General features: G+C 43.5%; 1 protein-coding gene across 1 annotated transcript in view; it reads right to left on the bottom strand.

Moving 5' to 3' along the window:
* Positions 1-20,028, bottom strand: part of csmd3b (CUB and Sushi multiple domains 3b) — a 2,154,916-nt gene that overhangs the window by 95,167 nt on the left and 2,039,721 nt on the right. The window contains exons 54-56 of the mRNA XM_073038951.1: positions 9,268-9,441; positions 5,643-5,828; positions 5,035-5,208 (exon numbers count right to left, since the gene is read on the bottom strand). Of these exons, the coding sequence (XP_072895052.1) occupies positions 5,035-5,208; positions 5,643-5,828; positions 9,268-9,441 (534 nt within the window). The remainder of the gene's footprint in view (positions 1-5,034; positions 5,209-5,642; positions 5,829-9,267; positions 9,442-20,028) is intronic.

Below are 20,028 nucleotides of genomic sequence, written 5' to 3'. Positions count from 1 at the left end.
TCCCTGCACTTGAGTTTGCTAGTGATCCTCAGGATATGTTTTGACGTACATGTGATAAATAAATGAATCTGAATCTGAGTTGGGACCTGAGGTTAAAAATTCCTCACATGTGGGTCTAAGTTCTTCCTTTTATTTTTATATAAAATGGTCACTTAATTTACTAATCCGTGATCAATCTAACCCTTCCTTCCTATAAACTATAACCCTACTTTTTTCTTACATTCATATGCCTATCTAAGAGTCTTTTAAATGCCCCAATTATATCAGACTACCACAGATCTACAGGTCCAAACAAAACTTTTGGTTTACAGAGCAGTTGTCCTTCCTACATGACTGTATTGAGCTGAATCATGGACCACCTATACCAGGCACCTGAAAGTCCTGGAACAATACCACCAAAGATCCTTACGAAGGATTTTGAGGATCACCTGGAAGGACAGATGCACTACCACCTGCATAATGGAGGAGGTCAACATGAACAGCATCTCCATCACGATGAAGTAACAACAATTCCGATGGATAGGTTATGTCACCCAGATACCTAACACACGTCTCCCCAAACAGATGCTTATATTCCCAAGTTGAATAAAGGTCAGTGAACCCTGGTAGGCAAAGGAAATGCTTCAAAGATACCATCAGCCTGAAGAAAGTTAACATTATATCTAAAATCTAGGAAGGCATTGCACTCAATAGATGCACCTGGAGGAAATTTGTTCAAGATGGAGCTACACTGCATGAGAAAAACTTCCGCTGTGCCACAGAGAACAAGCAGCAGCTATGAAATGAGACTGAACCCAACCTTTCACAGCCACCATTCACGATTGCTCGCTCTGCACCAGAACATGGGGAACCTGGATCGGCCACTGGAGAACTCACCAATAGACAACCCTTCAGGAGATTATCATACCACCAGCAACTGCAGTGCATTGCAGGAACCCACCACTCTCTGTGTAAAATTCCTACTGCTGCCATCTCGTCTAAACATTATCCCATTCACCAGTAATGGATGACTTCTGGGTGTCGAGAGGTTGTCTTATCATGTGGAAGAATATAAAACTATTTAAAAATGATTGATTGGTCGTATCGGACAGAAATGAGGTGATTTTACTTTACCCTCAGTCACATTGCAAATATTTCAAATTCCTTGCTGTTCTTTCATTTGCCTTAGTTACAAACTACCGGTAATCTCACGTATGAAACAAATTTCACAATATAAGCCAATGATGCTGATTCCGATTCTGATTCTGCTTTAGATTTCAAACAATTGTGAAAATCACACCAGGAAAAAGGATCAATGCATTTAATATTGATCTGATAAATATCCTCCAATTTCCTGATTAAAAAGCAAGTTTGTTTCCCCAACGGGTCATCACAGAATTTCCAGTGTTTGATTGAGCATGATTGCTGTTGCAAAGCTATCCACAATTAGCAATTACAGTTAGGCACTCAGTGCCATCATCCCCTCAATACTAATCACCAAGCTTCTAAATCTGGATCTTTGTACCTCTGTCTCAACTGGATCCATGATTTCCTCATTGGGAGTCTATTGTCAGTCTGGATTGGTGATAACATCTTGCTGACAATCAATACAGGCACACGTCAAGGATACGTGCTTAGTCCACTGCTCTACAGCCTCTACACTCATGACTGTGTAGCCAAGCTCAAACACAATCTATTGTTGGAAAGCTCTCAGATGGTGATGGGGTGGTGTTCAGGAGTGGATGAGTAGTGTGACAATAACCTCACATCAATATCAGCAAGGCCAAGGAATTGATTGTGGACTACAGGAAGGAGAAGTGGGGAGAACATATACCAGTCCTCATGAGTGGTCAATGGTGAGAAAGGTGAGTAGCTTTAAGTCCTGATGAAGGGTCTCGGTCTGAAATGTCGACTGTTCACTCTTTTCCATAGATGCTGCCTGGCCTGCTGAGTTCCTCCAGCATTGTGTGTGTGTGTGTGTGTGTGTGTTGCTTCTGCAGATTCTCTCTTATTTGTGAGCAGCTTTAAATTCTGGATGTCAACATCTCGGAGGGTTTATCCTGGGGCCAACTCATTGATACAGTCGCGAAGAAGGCATACCAGTGACTCCACCTCATTATGAGTTTGAGAAGACTTGGGATGTTGCCAAAGGCTCTTGCAAATTTCTACAGCTGTGTGGTGGGGAACATTCCGAATGGTTGCATCAGAGCCTGGTATGGAGACTTCAATGTACAGGATCACAAGGGGCTGCAGAGGGCTGTGGACTCTGCCAGATCCATCATGGGAACACCCCTCTCTACATCAAGGTCATCTTCGAGAGGCAATGCCTCAAGAAGCCAGCATTCATGATTACCATTCCAGAAAATTCCCCCTTCTCATTACTACCATCAGGGAGGAGGAGGTACAGGAATCTGAGGACCCACACTCAACAGTGCAGAAATACATGTACAGTACAATACATGCCCACTTTGACATCATACATGTACTGTACCTCTTTATTCCTTTTTTTGCACTACTGATTTAATTTGAAAATTTATAGCAGTTTTATGTACTTGCTGCAAAACAACATATTTATTTAATTACTGAGAAACAGCATGGATTAGACCCTCCCGGCCCTTCAAGCTGTGCCATCCAGCAATCCCCCAATTTAATCCTAGCCTAATCATAATTTACAATGACCAAATAACCTACCAACCAGTAGGTCTTTGCACTGGGGGAGGAAACTGGAGAAGTTGGAGGAAACCCATGCGCTTATGTCTAGAATGGACAAACTCCTTAAAGGCGGTGACGGGAATTGAACCCTGGGTCGTTGGTACTGTAAAGCGTTGTTCTAACCACTATGCTACCGTGCCACCTTCCTGAAGGACACAATCAGTTCCTTGGCCTTGCCGACATTGATTGTGAGGTTGTTGTTGTGAGACCACTCAGCCAGCTGATCTATCTCACTTCTATATGCCTCCTCATCACCATCTGATATTTTACCAACACAGTGGTGTCATCTGTGAAATTACAGATGGTTTTTCAGCTGTGCTTAGCCACACAGTCATAAATGTCAAGATGGTAGAGCAGTAGGCTCAACACACATTCTTGACATGTACCTAAGTTGATTGTCAATCAAGGAAATGTCATCACTGATACGTACTAACAATGGACTCCCGATGAGGAAATCGAGAATCCAGTTTAGATGGAGGCACAGAGGACCAGATTTAGAAGCTTGATGATTCATTTACCACTTTATGCTTGGATGCTGTCCAAGTTACATGCCATCTTGGACAATGTCTCCCATCCACTCCATAATGTACTGGTTAGGCACAGGAGTACATTCAGCCAGAGACTCATTCCACCGAGATGCAACACTGAGCATCATAGGAAGTTATTCCTGCCTGTGGCCATCAAACTTTACAACTCCTCCCTCGGGGTATCAAACACCCTGAGCCAATAGGCTGGCCCTGGACTTATTTCCACTTGGAATAATTCACTTAATATTATTTAATTATTCATCATTTTATATTGCTATATTTCTACTCTATTCTTGGTTGGTGCGACTGTAACGAAACCCAATTTCCCTCGGGATCAATAAAGTATGTCTGTCTGTCTGTTATAATGAACCAGAATTTTACATCATGCAAGACAATGATAATAATATTGATTCTGATTCTTATTCATTAGAAGTAGTAAATGAATCTCTAATGCCACAACACCTGGAAATGTTCTCTGTTTAGAAATGGACAATAAGGATGGCTTGAATTAAAGGCAGCGCTCAGTTTATCAAGCAGTAGGTATTAATTTACCAACTAATGCTTGATTTGCCAACTTTTGCATGTTGATTGTTTGTCCCTCTTTGTGTGTAGTTTTTCACTGATTTTATTGTTTTTCTTTGTTCTACTCTGAATACCTGCAGGAAGGAATAGAAGTGTGGGCTATTTTCTAAATGGAGAGAAAATTCAAAAATTTGAGATGCAAACGGGCTTGGGGGTCCTCATGCAGGGTTCCCTAAAAGTTAACTTGCAGGTTGAAACTGTAGTGAGGAAGGCAAATGCAATGTTAGCATTCATTCGGAGAGGACTAGAATATAAAAACAAGGATGTAATGCTGTGGCTTTATAAGGCACAGGTGAGGCCTCACTTGGAGTTCTGGGCCCCTTATCTAAGAAAGGATGTGATGACAACGGAGAGGGTTCAGACGAGGTCATGAGAATGATTCTAGGGATGAAAAGGTTGTCATATCAGGAGGATTTGACATCTCTGGGCCTGTACTCGCTGGAATTTAGAAGAATGAGGGGGTATCTCATTGAAACTTATCAAATATCGAAAGACCTAGATAGATTGGATGTTGCCTATGGTGGGGGAGTCTAACAGAAGAGTGCACAGCCTCAGAATAGAGGGACATTAATTTAGAATGGAGATGAGGAGGAATTTCTTTAGCCAGAAGGTGGTGATCTGTGGAATTCATTGCCATGGGTGACTATGGGGGCCAGGTCATTAGGAGTATTTGGGGCGGAGGCTGTAGGTTTGTTTAGGTTGACAGGTTTTTGGTTAGTCCGTGAAAGGGAGCAGGCAGGAGAATGGGGTTGAGAGGGTAATGGCTCACCTATAATGAAATAACGGAGCAGACTCGATGAGCTGAATACAGTAATTCTGCCTCTATGTCTTATGGTATAAGAAAATAGATCTCAGGATAGTATATGGTGACGTATGCATATTTTGACAATAAATTTACTTTGAACTTTGATCTATATCTCAAACTTCCTGTTGTTAATAAGGCAAGAAGAAATATATTTATTTGAATCCCTTGTTGAGACCTAGTAGAACAAAGTTAACTACAGTAAAATAACTTAATATAGCATTGCAACTTATTGTTTCCTGGCCATTACATTTAATTGTTCATCTAATCCAAAAGCAAACACCCTTCTGGTCTCTCAGAAAGCTCGGCGGCCATCAAAAATATGACCAACCCAATCTATTAAGCAAATTGAGGTTAAATTAAGTCAAGTTGAGTGCTGCAGCTTGGATATTAGCAACAGGGATAATTAACATACGTATAAATCAATCATACCAGAACAGTGAGGCATGGAGCCACTCCAATGTCCATTCTTCTGGCAGGTACGTGTTGCAGAGCCAATAAGCATCCTCTTCCCAGCACAGGAGTAGTGAATAGTTGCCCCAAATGTAAACTTATCACCGGTCAGAATTGCATTCGGCGGAATACCAGGATGGCCACAGTCAACCACTACATGAAAGGCATTACAAGATGATTCAGAAGGAAGAATTAGCAAAATTATAATTTCATCTTTATGCTCGCAGTCACATGAAGATTGTGTTGTTGAAATATGAAGGATTTCAGCTTTGATAAATTGTCTGCACTACAGCTTTACAAATGCTCCACGCACCTTAAATTCCTGTCTGTTCACATGAAAAAGAACAATTCAACTTGTCTTGACATAGTTGATTGAATAAATCATATATGAATGTATTATAAGCAAACATAGTCAAGGAGTAGACATTACCTTAATTAAACAAATATAGAATGTGTCCATAAATAATATTTTTTAAATTTAGTTTTATTTCACTTAACTTTTTTCAGGAAAATAGTTATTACAGTGCCTAGTGAATACAGAAAAGCAAGCGACCAATAAGATAAATATGTTCAACAAAAGTACTTACGGGTACATTGAGGTAAGGGCTTATCCCAATACCCATTGGACTGGCAAGTCAGCACAGAAGATCCAAACAAAAAGTACCCAGAGTTACAGTCATAATATACCAGGGAGCCAAAGGTGAAATTTCCATATTCTATCTTGCTTTCCCGAATGGAATTTGCAGGAATTCCAGGATCGGAGCAATTCACCACTAACCAATAAAAGAGCAGCAAATTAAATATGATTTTAAATTTCTGAGTAATTTCATGATTTTTCCTTTAGAACACAACTAAGTTTCAACCATAAACATGAGAAAGTCTGCAGATGCTGGAAATCTAAAGCAACGCATACACAATGCTGGAAGAACTCAGCAGGTCGGGCAGCATCTATGGAAATGAATGGACAGTCGATGCTTTGGGCCGAGACCCTGAGTCCTGAAGAAAAGACTGAAAACATGGACTGCCTATTCATTTTCATAGATGCTGCCCAACCTGCTCAGCTACTTTGGCATTTTGTGTGTGTTGCTTTTAATTTTCAACCATTTTGCTAGATAATAACATCTATATTTAGCATTTTTAAACTAGAGTTAGTGATTCAATTTGAAATGACTGAAGTAATGTATTATAGCATATGCATTTTTGCAGGACCATGCTTCTTCAGATAAATCACTATTTGACCCTAATCTCCTCTCTTCATTTATCTGGGAAGTGATAATGAAGGAAATCCAGATAGTGTACTCTTGAAACATTATTCACATTTGTTCAAAGTAGTTCTTGTTTCTCTGATTCTAACCCTACTAAGATAAATGGAGCCAAGCTGGGATAGCTTCGATTCTTAGATTGGTTTCAAGGGAATGAAAATCTGAAAGACTAGTCACAAAACACAGAATTTAAATAATCACCAACAAAATGAAATATCCTTTTATTTTTCACCAATGGCTATTTCTTTGAAAATTAAATATCCCTATTCCCTTTGAAGATGTAAGAAATAAAGCTGATTTACCATAGCCAGTACTGAAATAAACTGTTATTCTACAAATTATGCATGTAATATATTCTGAACTAAGTAACTGATAAAGTGCTAGATGTTCCTTATTAACCCAGTCTTCTGAATTCAAAATTGCTAAATTCAAAAGATTGGAGTTTTTAGCATTCCATTCTGACCATGCTGCATTATTCAAATCATGTCATTCACAAATTCAGTGTATTTTTAATGTAAATGCATCATTGGAATATTAATGTGGAATCTTTCCATGCAAATGTGTATGTGGGAAGCTGCTGATCATTGTGAGTGATTGCTATTTCATCCAAGTTTATTTGAACATCAGTTTAAGGGTATCTATGTATTATTTCTCACTATTGAAAGTTTACATATACAAGTTACGAGTAACGGGAGCAAAATCAATCTTAGAAATATAGAGGGCTATGGGTAAGCCGAGCAATTTCTAAGGTTGGGACATGTTCGGCACAACTTTGTGGGTCGAAGGGCCTGTATTGTGCTGTAGGTTTTCTATGTTTCTGCATTTTATTCCAAGTTGAAACAGTAAAGTCTTTGCTTCCAATCCTTTGTATACACATATTAATCTTCTTCAAGTGATCTCAGCAGGTATTGCTCTGTAGTCTCCCACTCTGCCTAATTATAACATTGCATAGAAATCAGACGCAATGAGATAGAAATGATTTTTTAAATCTCTTGGATGAAATATCATTTTCAAAACTGACATTTCCAAATTTGATTCAGCAGCAGCGCCTAACAGAAAATTGAATTAGAGCTTCCTGAAATTTACTATCCATAATTTACAGTGCGGGCTCCCAACGTTTTTTATGTCATGGACCAATACCATTAAGGAAGCGGTCCGTGGAGCCCAGGTTGGGAGCCATTGATTTACCGGAGTGGGGTGAATTTGGATGGGGAGAGGGAAGGGTGGCAAGAATTATGGTATTGCTTTATCACAATGCAGTGAAATCAGCTGTGTATCTTACCTTTATTTCAAGCCCTCTAAAACAAGACAAACTGCAACATAAACATGTCATAAAAAGACAGAAGATTGGCTGACTTGTAGGTGGCAAAGAATCAGAATAAAGGTGGCCTTTTCTGGTTGGATGTCAGTGACTAGTTGGTGTTCCGCAGGGGTCAGTGTTGGGACAAATTCTTCTCACGCTATATGTCAATGATTTGGATGATAGGATTGATAGCTTTGTGACCAAGTTTTCAAGGGGGCAGGTAATGCTGAGCAGGCAGGGAGTCTGCTCAAAGATTTGGACAGATTAGGAGAAGTGGCAGATGGAATACAATGTAAAGAAGAGTATGGTCATACACTTTGGTCGAAGGAATAAGACCATGGACTGTCTTTTAAATAGGGTGAAGATTCAGAAATCAGAGGTGCAAATGGATGTGGGAGTCTTCGTGCAGGATTCCCTAAAGGTCAACTTGCAGGTTGAGTCGGTAGTAAGGAAGACAAATGCATTCACTTCAAGAGGGCTAGAGTATAAAAGCAAGGATGTAATGCTGAGGCTTTATAAGGCATTATAAATATTTGGACTATAGTGGGCAATTTTAGAACAGAGATGAGCAGGAATTTCTTTAGCCAGAGGGAGGTAAATCTTTGGAATTCATTGCCATGGGTGGATATGTAGGCCAAGTGATTGGCTGTATTTAAAGCTGATGTTGATAGGTTCTTGATTAGTAAGGGTATAAAAGGTTACAGAAAGAAGGCCCGAGAATGGAGTTGAAAGGGATAATAAATCATTCATAATGGAATGGCGACTTGACGGGCCAAATGGCCTAAATCTGCTCCTAAGTCTTTTGGTGTTATGGTCTAATTCAGTTTCAAATCAAGCTGATAAAACATCAGATACAATTTAAGTCCTGAATAAGAGTCTTGGTCTGAAATGTCGACTGTTTACTCATTTCTATAGATGCTGCCTGACCTGCTGAGTTGGTGTGTATTGCATCAGATACAGTTTGATGTTTATGCTAAAGATAAAATGATATCTCTCAGTCCACCTTGTCAAAGCTCTTTGCTGTTTAATTTTCTAACTGTACTGCACTTTCCCTGATATGAAAACACTCTATACTTCATTTGTTTTCCTTTTGTGTTGCCTTAATATAGAACAGACTCATGGACTGAATGGCCTAATTCTGCTCCTATATGCTATGGTCTTATGTATGGAATGATCTGTCTGGATGACATATAAATGAAAGTTTTCAATTGGATCCCAGTACATGTGTCAAAAATGAATCAATTACCAATTAACGTCTTCAAAATGGATTCCTCCACAGCAAAAAAAACGTAAGTGCACATAATGTGATCAGTTCAAGTGTCACAAGTGAATAAAATTGAATTGAGAGTTTTTCATATTCCAATTGAACTTTACCAAAATTCAGAAAAATCCTGGTTGTACCACTATTAATATCAGTTTTCCAGGGCTTCTGACTTAATACTAGCATTTCTTGAGACTTGATGAAGCTGCATACTACAAGGTAAACTAAAATTCTGAACATAATCTGAACTACTTTAATACCACAATCAAATCCAAATGAAAGTATACTTAATCTATTACAATACCAACTCGTATCAGTGTTTGGTTTCTTCATGCATACAAATTATTGCAGTGAATGATATAATCACAATCATTTTTGACTCTTACCTCTACACGTAGGGATTGACTGGCTCCACTGTCTGTTTGTCTGACACTGGGCTTTGGCTGACCCATCCATCACGTAACCAGTGTTGCAAGAAAACGTTACAACATCATTCAGATTGAAACCATTTCCGGATGTTTTTCCATAAACTGGATTTCCAGGATGACCACAACTAATTGCTGGAAGAAACACATGAGCGACAATCTGAAGTTCCTAAAATAACTTTTGAAGTACTTATAAACAAGCACTAAAGAGATTAATAATAGTTCTCTTAAATTAACCAGTAGCATTGATCATTAACTAGCCACCAAAAACGTTGATCATCCTCTGTAATGATGGAGTAAACTTCCTCTCTAAGCAGATAAAATAAGCATATTTATTTATATGATACAGCATGGAATAGGCCCATCCAGCCCAGCAATTCCCTGATTTAATCCTAGCCTATACATGGGACAATTTACAATAACCAGCTAACCCACCCACTGATATTTCTTTGGACTGTGAGAGGAAGCCAGAGCACTTGGAGGAAATCCAAGTACAAACTCCTTACAGGCAGCGACGGGAATTGAACCCAGGTCGCTAGTACTGTGAAGCTTTGTGCTAACCAATATGCTGCTGTGGAATAGTGCACTGACTGGCTCTGCGTGATCGTCGCTGATTTGACTTGATGCGACATTTTGAGGTGTCCATGTTGCACTTTCCCCTGCAGCCTTCTTACAGTACCCAGCCTCATAAAATAGCGGCTGCATCACAAAATTGAGATTATTGCCATACGTACAGGTGCAATGAATTAATTGCTACTTCATCTGAGGCACGTAACATCAGCTAAGCAGTATTCTCAAGAGAAAAGTATAAAAACATACACAGAATACATTGAACAATACAGCATAGGCACAGACCTAACCCCAACAGAAACACACACAGAGTGTTGAAGGAGCGCAGCAGGTCAGGCAGCTTCAGAATAGAATAATCTCCCTTTGGAACAGATATGAGGAGGAATTTCTTTGTAGATTGTATTTAGATACGTCTCTGTACCATAAAGAGACACTCTCTGTTGTTGTTTTACCTTACACTACCTCAATACACTGTTACAATGAATTGATTTGTGTTCTTATTGAATGTTGATAGAGAGGACGTGGAGAGGCTGTTTCCTATAGTGGGGGAAGTCTAGGACCAGAGGCACAGCCTCAGAATAGAAAGATCTCCCTTAAAAACATAGATAAGAAGAAATTTCTTTAGTCAGAAGATGGTGAATCTATGGAATTCATAGCCACAGATGGCTGTGGAGGCCAAGTCACTGGGTGTATTTAAAACAAAGGTTGACAGATTCCTAATTAGTAAGGGGATCAAATGCTTCAGGGAGAAGGCAGAAGGATGGGGTTGAGATGGAAAATAAGTCAGCCATGATTGAATGGCGGAGCAGACTCGATGGGCCAGATGGCCTAATTCTGCTCCAATGTCTTATGATAAATGATCCATTTCACTGTGTGTTTTGATGTACATGTCACAAATAAAAGTAATCTTCCTTTATTTTTCTTTCTTGTATTCTGTTAATCATCACAAAATTGACAAAAGCTTTGGAAAGGAGCACAGAAAAGTCATTTCATATACAAGTGACCAAAGAAAGATCAGCATTTGGAAGAACTCACTGGTGGAAAGGTTTGCAATTGGACCGGGATGAGCACTAAGGGAATACTGATCAATTGTGTAGGAATAACAAAAGCAAATTTATTTTTTTAGCTTTTTTACACTTCTTAGTCTTGACGATATAAATACATGGAAGGATTCAGAACATCCAGGAAGTAAAAGAATGATAACCGAATTAAAAATATACATCTGAGCTGACATCAGGTGAGAATGGAATGATTGAACGAATAACTGGGTGGGATATGTAACACCCGGTTGGTGCAGTATGTGCCACTCACGTTTACCAAAAGCATCACATGCAAAGTGCTGGAGGAGCTCAGAAGGTCGGGCAGTGGCAATGTAGGGGAATAAACAGCTGAATTTCAGGCGAAGACCCCTCATTCAGACTGGGAAGGAAGAGGGCAGGTCAGATGAAGGTGGTGAGGGAGAGGGGTAGGAGTACAAGCTGGCAGGTGATAGGTGAGGGAGGAAGTGGGTGGGTGAGGGGGGGGGGCAATGTAACCCTCTAATTGGTTTTTACAAGTGCGCAGACCAACCTTGCCCTGAGCAGGATATTTTTACATGGCCTGAAAACTATGCAGCACTTTAAAGCGTATATCATGAAATTTGTTGTTTTTGCAGCTGCAGTATGTATATATACACATATTTTATATGGCAGTTCGGAAGAAGCTGTTCCTGAATCATTGAGTGTGTGCTTTCAGGCTCCTGTACCTCCTTCCTGATGGGAGCAATGTGAAGAGGGTATGCCCTGAGTGATTGTGGTCCTGAACGATGGACGCCGCCTTTTTGAGGCATCGCTCCTTGAAGACGTCCTGGATGCTACAGAGGCTCATGCCTATGATGGAACTGACTGAGTTCACAACTTTCTACAGCTTCTTTTGATCCTGTGCAGTAGCCTCCACACCTCCCCCCCCCCCACCCCCCCACGCCCCAGATACCAGTGACACAGCCAGTCAGAATGCTCTCCATGGTACATATGTAGAAATTTGTGAGTGTCCTTAATGACATACCAAATCTCCTGAAACTCCTAATGAAATATAGCTGTCGTCATGCCTTCTTTATAATACATCGATACCTTGGGACCAGGATAGATCTTCAAAGATGTTGACACCCAGGAACTTGAAATTGTATACTCTTTCCACTTCTTATCCCTCTACGAGGACGCTGAGTGCAAGGTTGTTGTTGCAACACCACTCAACTAGCTGATATAGCCCATTACTGTATGCCTTCGCGTTTATAGAATAGACATTATATAAAAGAAAATTCCAGCTGCGCAGCAACAGAGGACGTGTGCACATGAACATTTTAGTTACTGCGCGGCCGACTTAGAGGGAACAGTGGAGGGGAGGGGGTATGGAGTAAGAAGCTGAAAGGGGATAGGTGGAAGGGGTAAAGGGCTGAAGAAGAAATCTGATCGGAGAGAAATACGCAAAGGCATTGTTTAAATCTGGTTTTAAAAATGTGAGTTTAGTTTTATTCTCATTAAACAAAAAGCACAAAGATGACACAGTGTCAAGAAATAAACAAAGTACTGCTGCTTACTCAACTCAAAGATACCCGCAATGAATTATGCAATGCCTTCGATCTGTAATGTAGTCCCTGTAAATTACTACCCTCTAGTGTGTATTAGCAGCTTGATCTATCCTTAAATTTAAAAAAAACATCAGACCAATAGAATAAATATATTTTTCCCCTGGATCCTGCATTATAAAATTAATAATAGCCTTTTCCCGACATCAAGCATTACTTTCAACTTCAAACAACACAGGTGAAACCTTCACATCAAAGAAAAATACCTCCTGCTGAAGCATACTAAAATCAATGTTATAAAGCGGCTGCAGATAAAAGGAAATAACTATGAATATCAGGAATCTGGAATTAAAAGCAAGTTTTCTTGGAAGTTCTAAATCCAAACATTAGGCTGCCTTTTTAACGTTATAAATTTCTAATAAAGTATTGTGGCAACCCACTTTCTGCACAGGCGAACCGGCTCACAAATAGCCGGCGCGCGGGGGGAGACTTTGGTAATACACCTCTGATGACATTTCCGCCCGGAGAGGGTGGGCGCTAAGGATTAAATGCCAGCGCCGTGAAGTTTGAATAAACTAGTCTCGAAACGACTTACCGACTGCGTGTCGTTATTTCAGCGCTATGTGTAGTACATCGCTACATCGGTGACCCCGACGGTCCAAATGGGATTTGGACCAAAGATGACCGACTCTTCATCTGTTCACGCAGTTTCGCTACAACTGCTGACTTTCTGGACGCTGCAAGAACGCGTGTGGTTTAGCTAAGCAGAAGCCCAGTTCCAGATTCGGCAGATATCCTCTGATTCCATGTATTACTACCACGTGGTGAACGCCCTTGACCAGGAGACGGCTGCCCAGGTTGCGGATTTCATACAGTCGCCTCCGGAAGAAGGCAAATATGAAGCATTCAAAGCGCTGCTCATTGGGACCTTCGGCCTCTCACAGGGTGAGCGGGGTGCCCGCCTGCGTCACCTGGACGGTTTGGGAGACAGACTGCCGTCAGCAGTGATGAACGAGATGCTGTCCCTGGCTGACGGACACAAGTCCTGCCTCCTGTTCGAGCAAGCATTCCTAGAGCAATGCCTGGGGACATACATCTGCTGCTGGCCGACGCAGATTTCAGCGACCCCTGGAAGGTGGCGGCCCGGGCAGACGTGCTGTGGAAAGCCAAGAGGGAGAGCGTGGCTTCCGTCGGTCAGGTTACCAGGCCACGTGACCAACAGCAGGCCAGACCAGGCCCGGCAGGGGCCGCACACAACACAGAGGCGGGAGTGAGGAGGCCAGTGAACAATGGTGTTTCTACCCCCAGCGGTGGGGCACAAAAGCCTGCCATTGTCACCCGCCCTGCAAGGGCCAGGGCCAGCTGCCGCTAATGACTATGGCGGCTGGCCACCAGGACAGCCTCTTGTACGTCTGGGACAAACAGTCGGGACGCCGCTTCTTGGTCGACACCGGAGCGGAAATCAGCATCTTGCCCCTGACGGGGTACGACACCCGCAACATGAAGCCAGAACCCACCCTGAGGGCCGCAAACGGCAGCACGATACGGACCTACGGCACCCGCACAGTGCAGCTGCAGTTCGGCGCCAGCCGGTTCACGTGGGACTTCACACTGGCCGCCATGGCCCAACCACTCCTGGGGGTGGACTTCTTGCGAGCTCACAGCCTGCTGGTCGACTTGCAAGGGAAAAGACTGGTACATGCCGAGACTTTCCAGACGTTCTCCCTGGGTGAAGCCAAGTTGCTGGCCCCACACCTGGACTCCATCACGCTGTCGGACAATGAATTCACCAGAATCCTGGCGGACTTTCCATCGATTCTGGCACTGCAGTTCACGGCAGCCATGCCCAGACACGGGATTCAGCACCACATCCCGACCAAGGGACCACCCCTCCACGCCCGCGCACGAAGGCTCCCCCCAGAAAAGCTCCGCCTGGCGAAGGAGGAGTTCAAGAGGATGGAGGAATTGGGGATCGTACGGAGGTCTGACAGCCCATGGGCCTCCCCCCTGCACATGGTGCCCAAAGCAGCTGGGGGTTGGAGACCATGCGGTGACTACCGCAGACTGAATGAGGCTACAACTCCAGACCGCTACCCTGTTCCGCACATACAGGACTTTGCAGCAAACCTGCACGGGGCAAGAATCTTTTCCAAAGTAGACCTCGTCCGGGGATACCATCAAATCCCGGTGCGCCCTGAAGACATCCTCAAAACAGCACTTATCACCCCGTTCGGCCTGAAGAATGCCGCACAGACGTTCCAGCGGCTAATGGATGTGGTGGGACGCAACCTGGACTTTGCGTTCATCTATTTGGATGACATCCTTATAGCCGGCAGTTGTCGCCAGGAGCATCTGTCCCACCTCCGCCAGCTCTACTCCCGCCTGAGTGATTTCGGCCTCACGATCAACCCGGCCAAATGCCAGTTCAGTCTCGATACCATCGACTTCCTGGGCCACAGGATTATCAAAGATGGGGCAACACCTCTGCCCGCCAAGGTAAACACGATCCGCCACTTTGCCCAGCCCAACACAGTCAAAGGCCTACAGGAGTTCGTTAGTATGGTGAACTTCTCCCACCGTTTCCTCCCCTCAGCAGCCTGTATCATGCACCCTTTGTACACCCTGATGTCGGGTAAAGGCAGGACATTACTTGGGACGAGGAGGCCGTGGCCGCTTTCGTCAAAGCCAAGGAAGACTTGGCAGATACCGCGATGCTGGTGCACCCCAGAACGGACGTTCCGACCGCCCTCACGGTGGTCGCATCCGACACAGCAGTCGGTGGGGTGCTGGAGCAGCTCATTGAGGGGCGCTGGCAACCCTTGGCGTTCTTCAGCAAGCACCTACGATCACCCAAACTCAAGTGCAGTGCTTTCGACTGGGAGCTGTTGGCACTGTATCTGGCAATCCGGCATTTCAGGTACTTCTTAGAAGGCAGGCCATTCACCGCGTTCACGGACCACAAACCGTTGACCTTCGCGTTCACGAAGGTGTCCGATCCCTGGTCGGCTCGCCAACAGCAACATCTGTCCTACATCTCCGAGTACACGACGGACATCCAGCATGTCTCGGGAAAGAACAATGTCATGGCGGACGCACTCTCCAGACCAGCTGTCCAGGCCCTGTCCCTGGGGGTGGACTATGTAGCACTGGCGGAGGTGCAGCAGGCAGACGACGAGATGCCCAGCTATAGGACCGCAGTCTCGGGTTTGCAGCTGCAGGACTTTCTCGTAGGCCCAGGTGAGAGGACCCTCCTGTGCGACGTGGCTACCGGCCAACCTTGCCCCATCGTCCCGGCAGCCTGAAGGCGGCGAGTTTTCGACTCCATCCATGGTTTGGCGTACCCATCTATCAGGACAACTGTCCAGCTGGTCTCCAGCAAGTTTGCGTGGCACGGACTTCGCAAGCAGGTCAGTGAATGGGCCAGAAAGTGTGTGCAGTGCCAAACAGCCAAGGTGCAGCGACACACTAAAGCCCCGCCGCAGCAGTTCGAACCCACCCACCGGAGGTTCGACCAGATTCATGGGGATATCGTGGGCCCCCTACCAGTGTCCCGAGGAGCGCGGTACCTCCTAACTATGGTAGACCGATTCACGAGGTGGCCAGAGGCGGTCCCGCTCACCAACACATCTGCTGATTCCTGCGCCCAAGCACTGATTGCAACCTGGGTAGCACTCTTTGGGGTACCGGCCCACATTACCTCCGACAGAGGCGCCCAGTTCACCTCCGGCCTGTGGTCTGTTGTGGCCAGCCTGTTGGGAACGCAGCTACACCACACTACTGCCTACCACCCACAGTCGAACGGATTAGTGGAACGCTTCCACCGTCACTTGAAGTCGGCTCTCATGGCCTACCTGAGAGGACCTCACTGGGTGGACGAGCTTCCCTGGGTCCTGCTTGGAATTCGCACAGCGCCCAAAGAGGATCTGCACGCCTCGTCGGCTGAGTTGATGTACAGCGCACACCTGGCCGTCCCAGGAGAGTTCATACCAGCCCCAAGGGGGCAAGAGGAGGAACCCGCAGCAGTCCTGGACAGACTACGCGAAAGGCTCGGCAACCTGGCCCCCGTACCAACTTCACAGCACAGACGGACCCCGACCCATGTACCCAAAGACCTGCAGAACTGTAAGTTTGTGTTTGTACTAAGGGGTGGACACCGGGCACCACTACAGCAGCCGTATGAGGGGCTGTTCAAGGTGATCAACAACAACGGGTCCATGTACGTTCTGGACATTGGAGGGAAAGAGGAGGTTTTCACGGTGGACTGACTCAAACCAGCCCATGTGGACTTGGCGCAGCCGGTCGAGGTTCAGGCACCGCAGCGCAGAGGCAGACCTCCCAAACAGAGGCTGATCCAGACTGTGGACATTGGGGGGGTGTATCGCCGGGTCTTGCGGGGGGGGGGGGGTTATGTGGCGACCCACTTTCTGCACAGGCGAACCGGCTCACAAATAGCCAGCGCGCGGGGGGAGACTTTGGTAATGCACCCCTGACATCATTTCTGCCCGGAGAGGGCAGGGGGTAGGCGCTAGGGATTAAATGCCAGCGCCGCGAAGTTTGAATAAACTAGTCTCGAAACGACTTACCGACTGCGCGTCGTTATTTCAGCGCTGCGTGTAGCACATCGTTACATTTTGCTACAGTATCTTGATGCCGATGGATACCTCAGTGAATTTCAGACAGTCAACGTTGGAGTTCAATTCATCTCCGTAACCCTTCTCAATTTGTAGTCTTTTGATGATAGTTTTGTTGCTCATTTCTAACTACCTTTGCTCGGAACATTGGTAGACATGCTTTACATTTTAATTTTCACTCAATTTCTGTTGATAAGTGTTTTTTTTCTTTTCCAAACCTCCTCTTCAAATGTAAACCAGCATGAAGAACCCCCACCACCCAGGACATGCTCTCTTCTCAGAGCTGCCATCAGGAAGGGGGTACAGGAACCTTAAGTCCCACATTACCAGGTTCAGAAAGGGTTATTACCTTTCAACCATCAGGCTTCTGAACCAGTGTGGATAACTTCACTCACCAACACTGAACAGATTCCACAACCTACGGACTCACTTTCAAGGACCCTCCAACTCATGTTCTCAACATTTATTACTTACTTACTTACTTACTACAGAATCAATGAAAAAAGACCCTCAAACTACCAATATACAAAATATGCCAAACTTTACAAATACAAACAAATAAATAAATAAATAAATAATACTAAGAGCTTGAGTTTTAAGGTCCTTGAAAGTAAATCCATAGGTTGTGGGTTCAGTTCAGCATTGGGGTGAGTGAACAGCACTTCCCAGCAAGCTTAATAAGTCTTAACAAGTTTACAAGTTTCGGACTTCGAGGAAGAGGGAAAAATGTTACAGGAAAAGAAGGAAGAGTGGGTGGGAAAATGATGGGTTTTGTTATTTGTATGGATGGTTTAGGAGCCATGTAACTATTTTCTGTCTTTCTGTATTGTATTTTGATTTGAGCCTTTTTATGATGGCTAACGTTAATTTGCCACGTGGGTTTGAGCATGATAGATGTAAAGGAGTATAGTCACGTATTCGCCCTTTGTGTCGTTAGTTTAGGAAGAGATAGACAGAGCAGGGATGAATATTTTTTGTTGATTGCTAACTTTGCTTATTATACTTGTATCACTAATTCTTCTAACTTTGTTAATATTGTTAATTTTGTTATCATTATTGTTGATAGCTCATCTTTGCTGATTTTATAATAGAAGATCGAACATAGTTTTATCAACATGGAACTCAGTTTTTGGAAGCATTTCACACAGTGTTTACACCATCGCTCAGTCTCTGAGCCATTTTGGTTTGTTTTCTAAGTAGCCACAACAGATGGGAATTTCATTATTTTACGTTTTTGCATACATCAAGGGCTTGGTTTTCTCTGTATGGCAGCCAGACTCTAAAGAATGTAGGATCTCATCCTGTCATTCTGTGTGATCGCATTTCTGGAGTTCCTTTGTGTCCTGCTCTTTGGAAAGACCCACAGAAAATGGATATTAACTCAAAAACATTGAAGGAAATGGCAGCAGGCCGGAAGGGTTCCATCAGATTTTCCTTAGATAACTGTCATCCTTTGTTTCCATATCAAAGCCATAGCAAGCTTCAATGGGAGGCTGTGTTTGGCATGCAGGCATTCTGAACCACAAATAAAATCATCTGGGAGCCAAGAGATGGAAAGAATTAAGCAGGGAAGTTGAGATGATGAACTTGGGGAGGAAAATTGAAGTCTACATCTGAGGAAGGTCTGAAGACTGGAAGAGGTAGAAGATTGTGGTCTAATGCAAGGCAATGTAAGAAGTGGATTGAACTCAGGATCTAAGGCTGGAATGGGGAGAAATTAAAAATGCATCTAGGAAAATAGTGAGTGAGAAAAAGGGTGATTTGAAACGCTGTAGGTGATCAGAAGCACAAAGTAGTTGAAAAGGATTAGAGAAGAATATAGTAACACATACAGGACTGTGCAAAAGTCTTGGGCACATATATATAGTTATGGTGCTTGTAAATCTGCTGGGAGCAAAGGATGTTGGGAATGTTGAGAGTGGAGCACCATGGGAGGGGTGTGGGACAGGTGGCAGAGAAGGAGTGCCAGGGCCAAGTGGCACAGGTGCAGATACACCGAACACTAAGATACCACCCAAGGTCACTTGATTCCAAACAGCTGGTTTATTGATCATTACTAAATGTGTCTCTTGTGCTTCCTGCTTCATCCCCTTTACCTAACCATGATCCCCTTCTCCCTAACCCCTTCCCACTCTCAGTCCACAATAGAGACCCATATCAGAATCAGGTTTATCATCGCTCACATATGTCATGATTTTTTTTCTGTCAGCAGTACAGTGCAATACATAAAATGACTACAATTCTGTGCAAAAATCGTAGATACCCTATCTATATATATGTGCGCCTAAGACTTTTGCACAGTCCTGTAAGTTTTGTGAATAAATACATTGCATCCACTTGTTTAATTGGACAAATCTAGCAAGTTGCAACCAGTAAATGTCACATCCTTTTGCATATCAAGTTTTCTCAATCCCAGAAAGTTTAGTCAACAACCTGCAGTTAAAATAGTAATCATATAAAAGGGATAAAGTCATATAAGTGGGATACTGCAACTGCCCAGCTGTTAGATTGATAGCCCCTACACACCTCTCCTCTCCACCTAACTCCATTAAAAACTATATTTTCTTTTATTTATTCATCAGATGAAGATATCATTGGCTAAGTGCCAAAATTTTAATGTGTAATCTAAATTAGTCCTGAAAACAATGGCTTGAAGGCCATTTTGGGGACAATTAAGATCAGGCATAGTATTGTGGGCTTCGTATCAGATTAATCAATAAATATAGAAGGCTTCCTTCCCTGAGTTGCATGAATGAACCCAAATGGATTTTACCTTACAATGATCCAGCTATTTTTATGTCCATTAAATAATTATGCTCTGCGGAAGGCTAGATAGGATTTAAGATCAGTTCAGTAGTTGAAGCTTCTGGAATCAAATCTAATAACTTTGTTGTCGTATCTTCCAAGCCAAAAAATAGACTGGGATCTTTAAGATCACACAGTCACGCACACTCTTGT

This window comes from Hemitrygon akajei, chromosome 1 (genome assembly GCF_048418815.1).
Source record: "Hemitrygon akajei chromosome 1, sHemAka1.3, whole genome shotgun sequence".
Lineage (NCBI taxonomy): Eukaryota > Metazoa > Chordata > Chondrichthyes > Myliobatiformes > Dasyatidae > Hemitrygon > Hemitrygon akajei.
The sequence above is the reverse complement of the archived record's forward strand: the minus strand, read 5'-3'. Positions and strand labels throughout refer to the sequence as shown.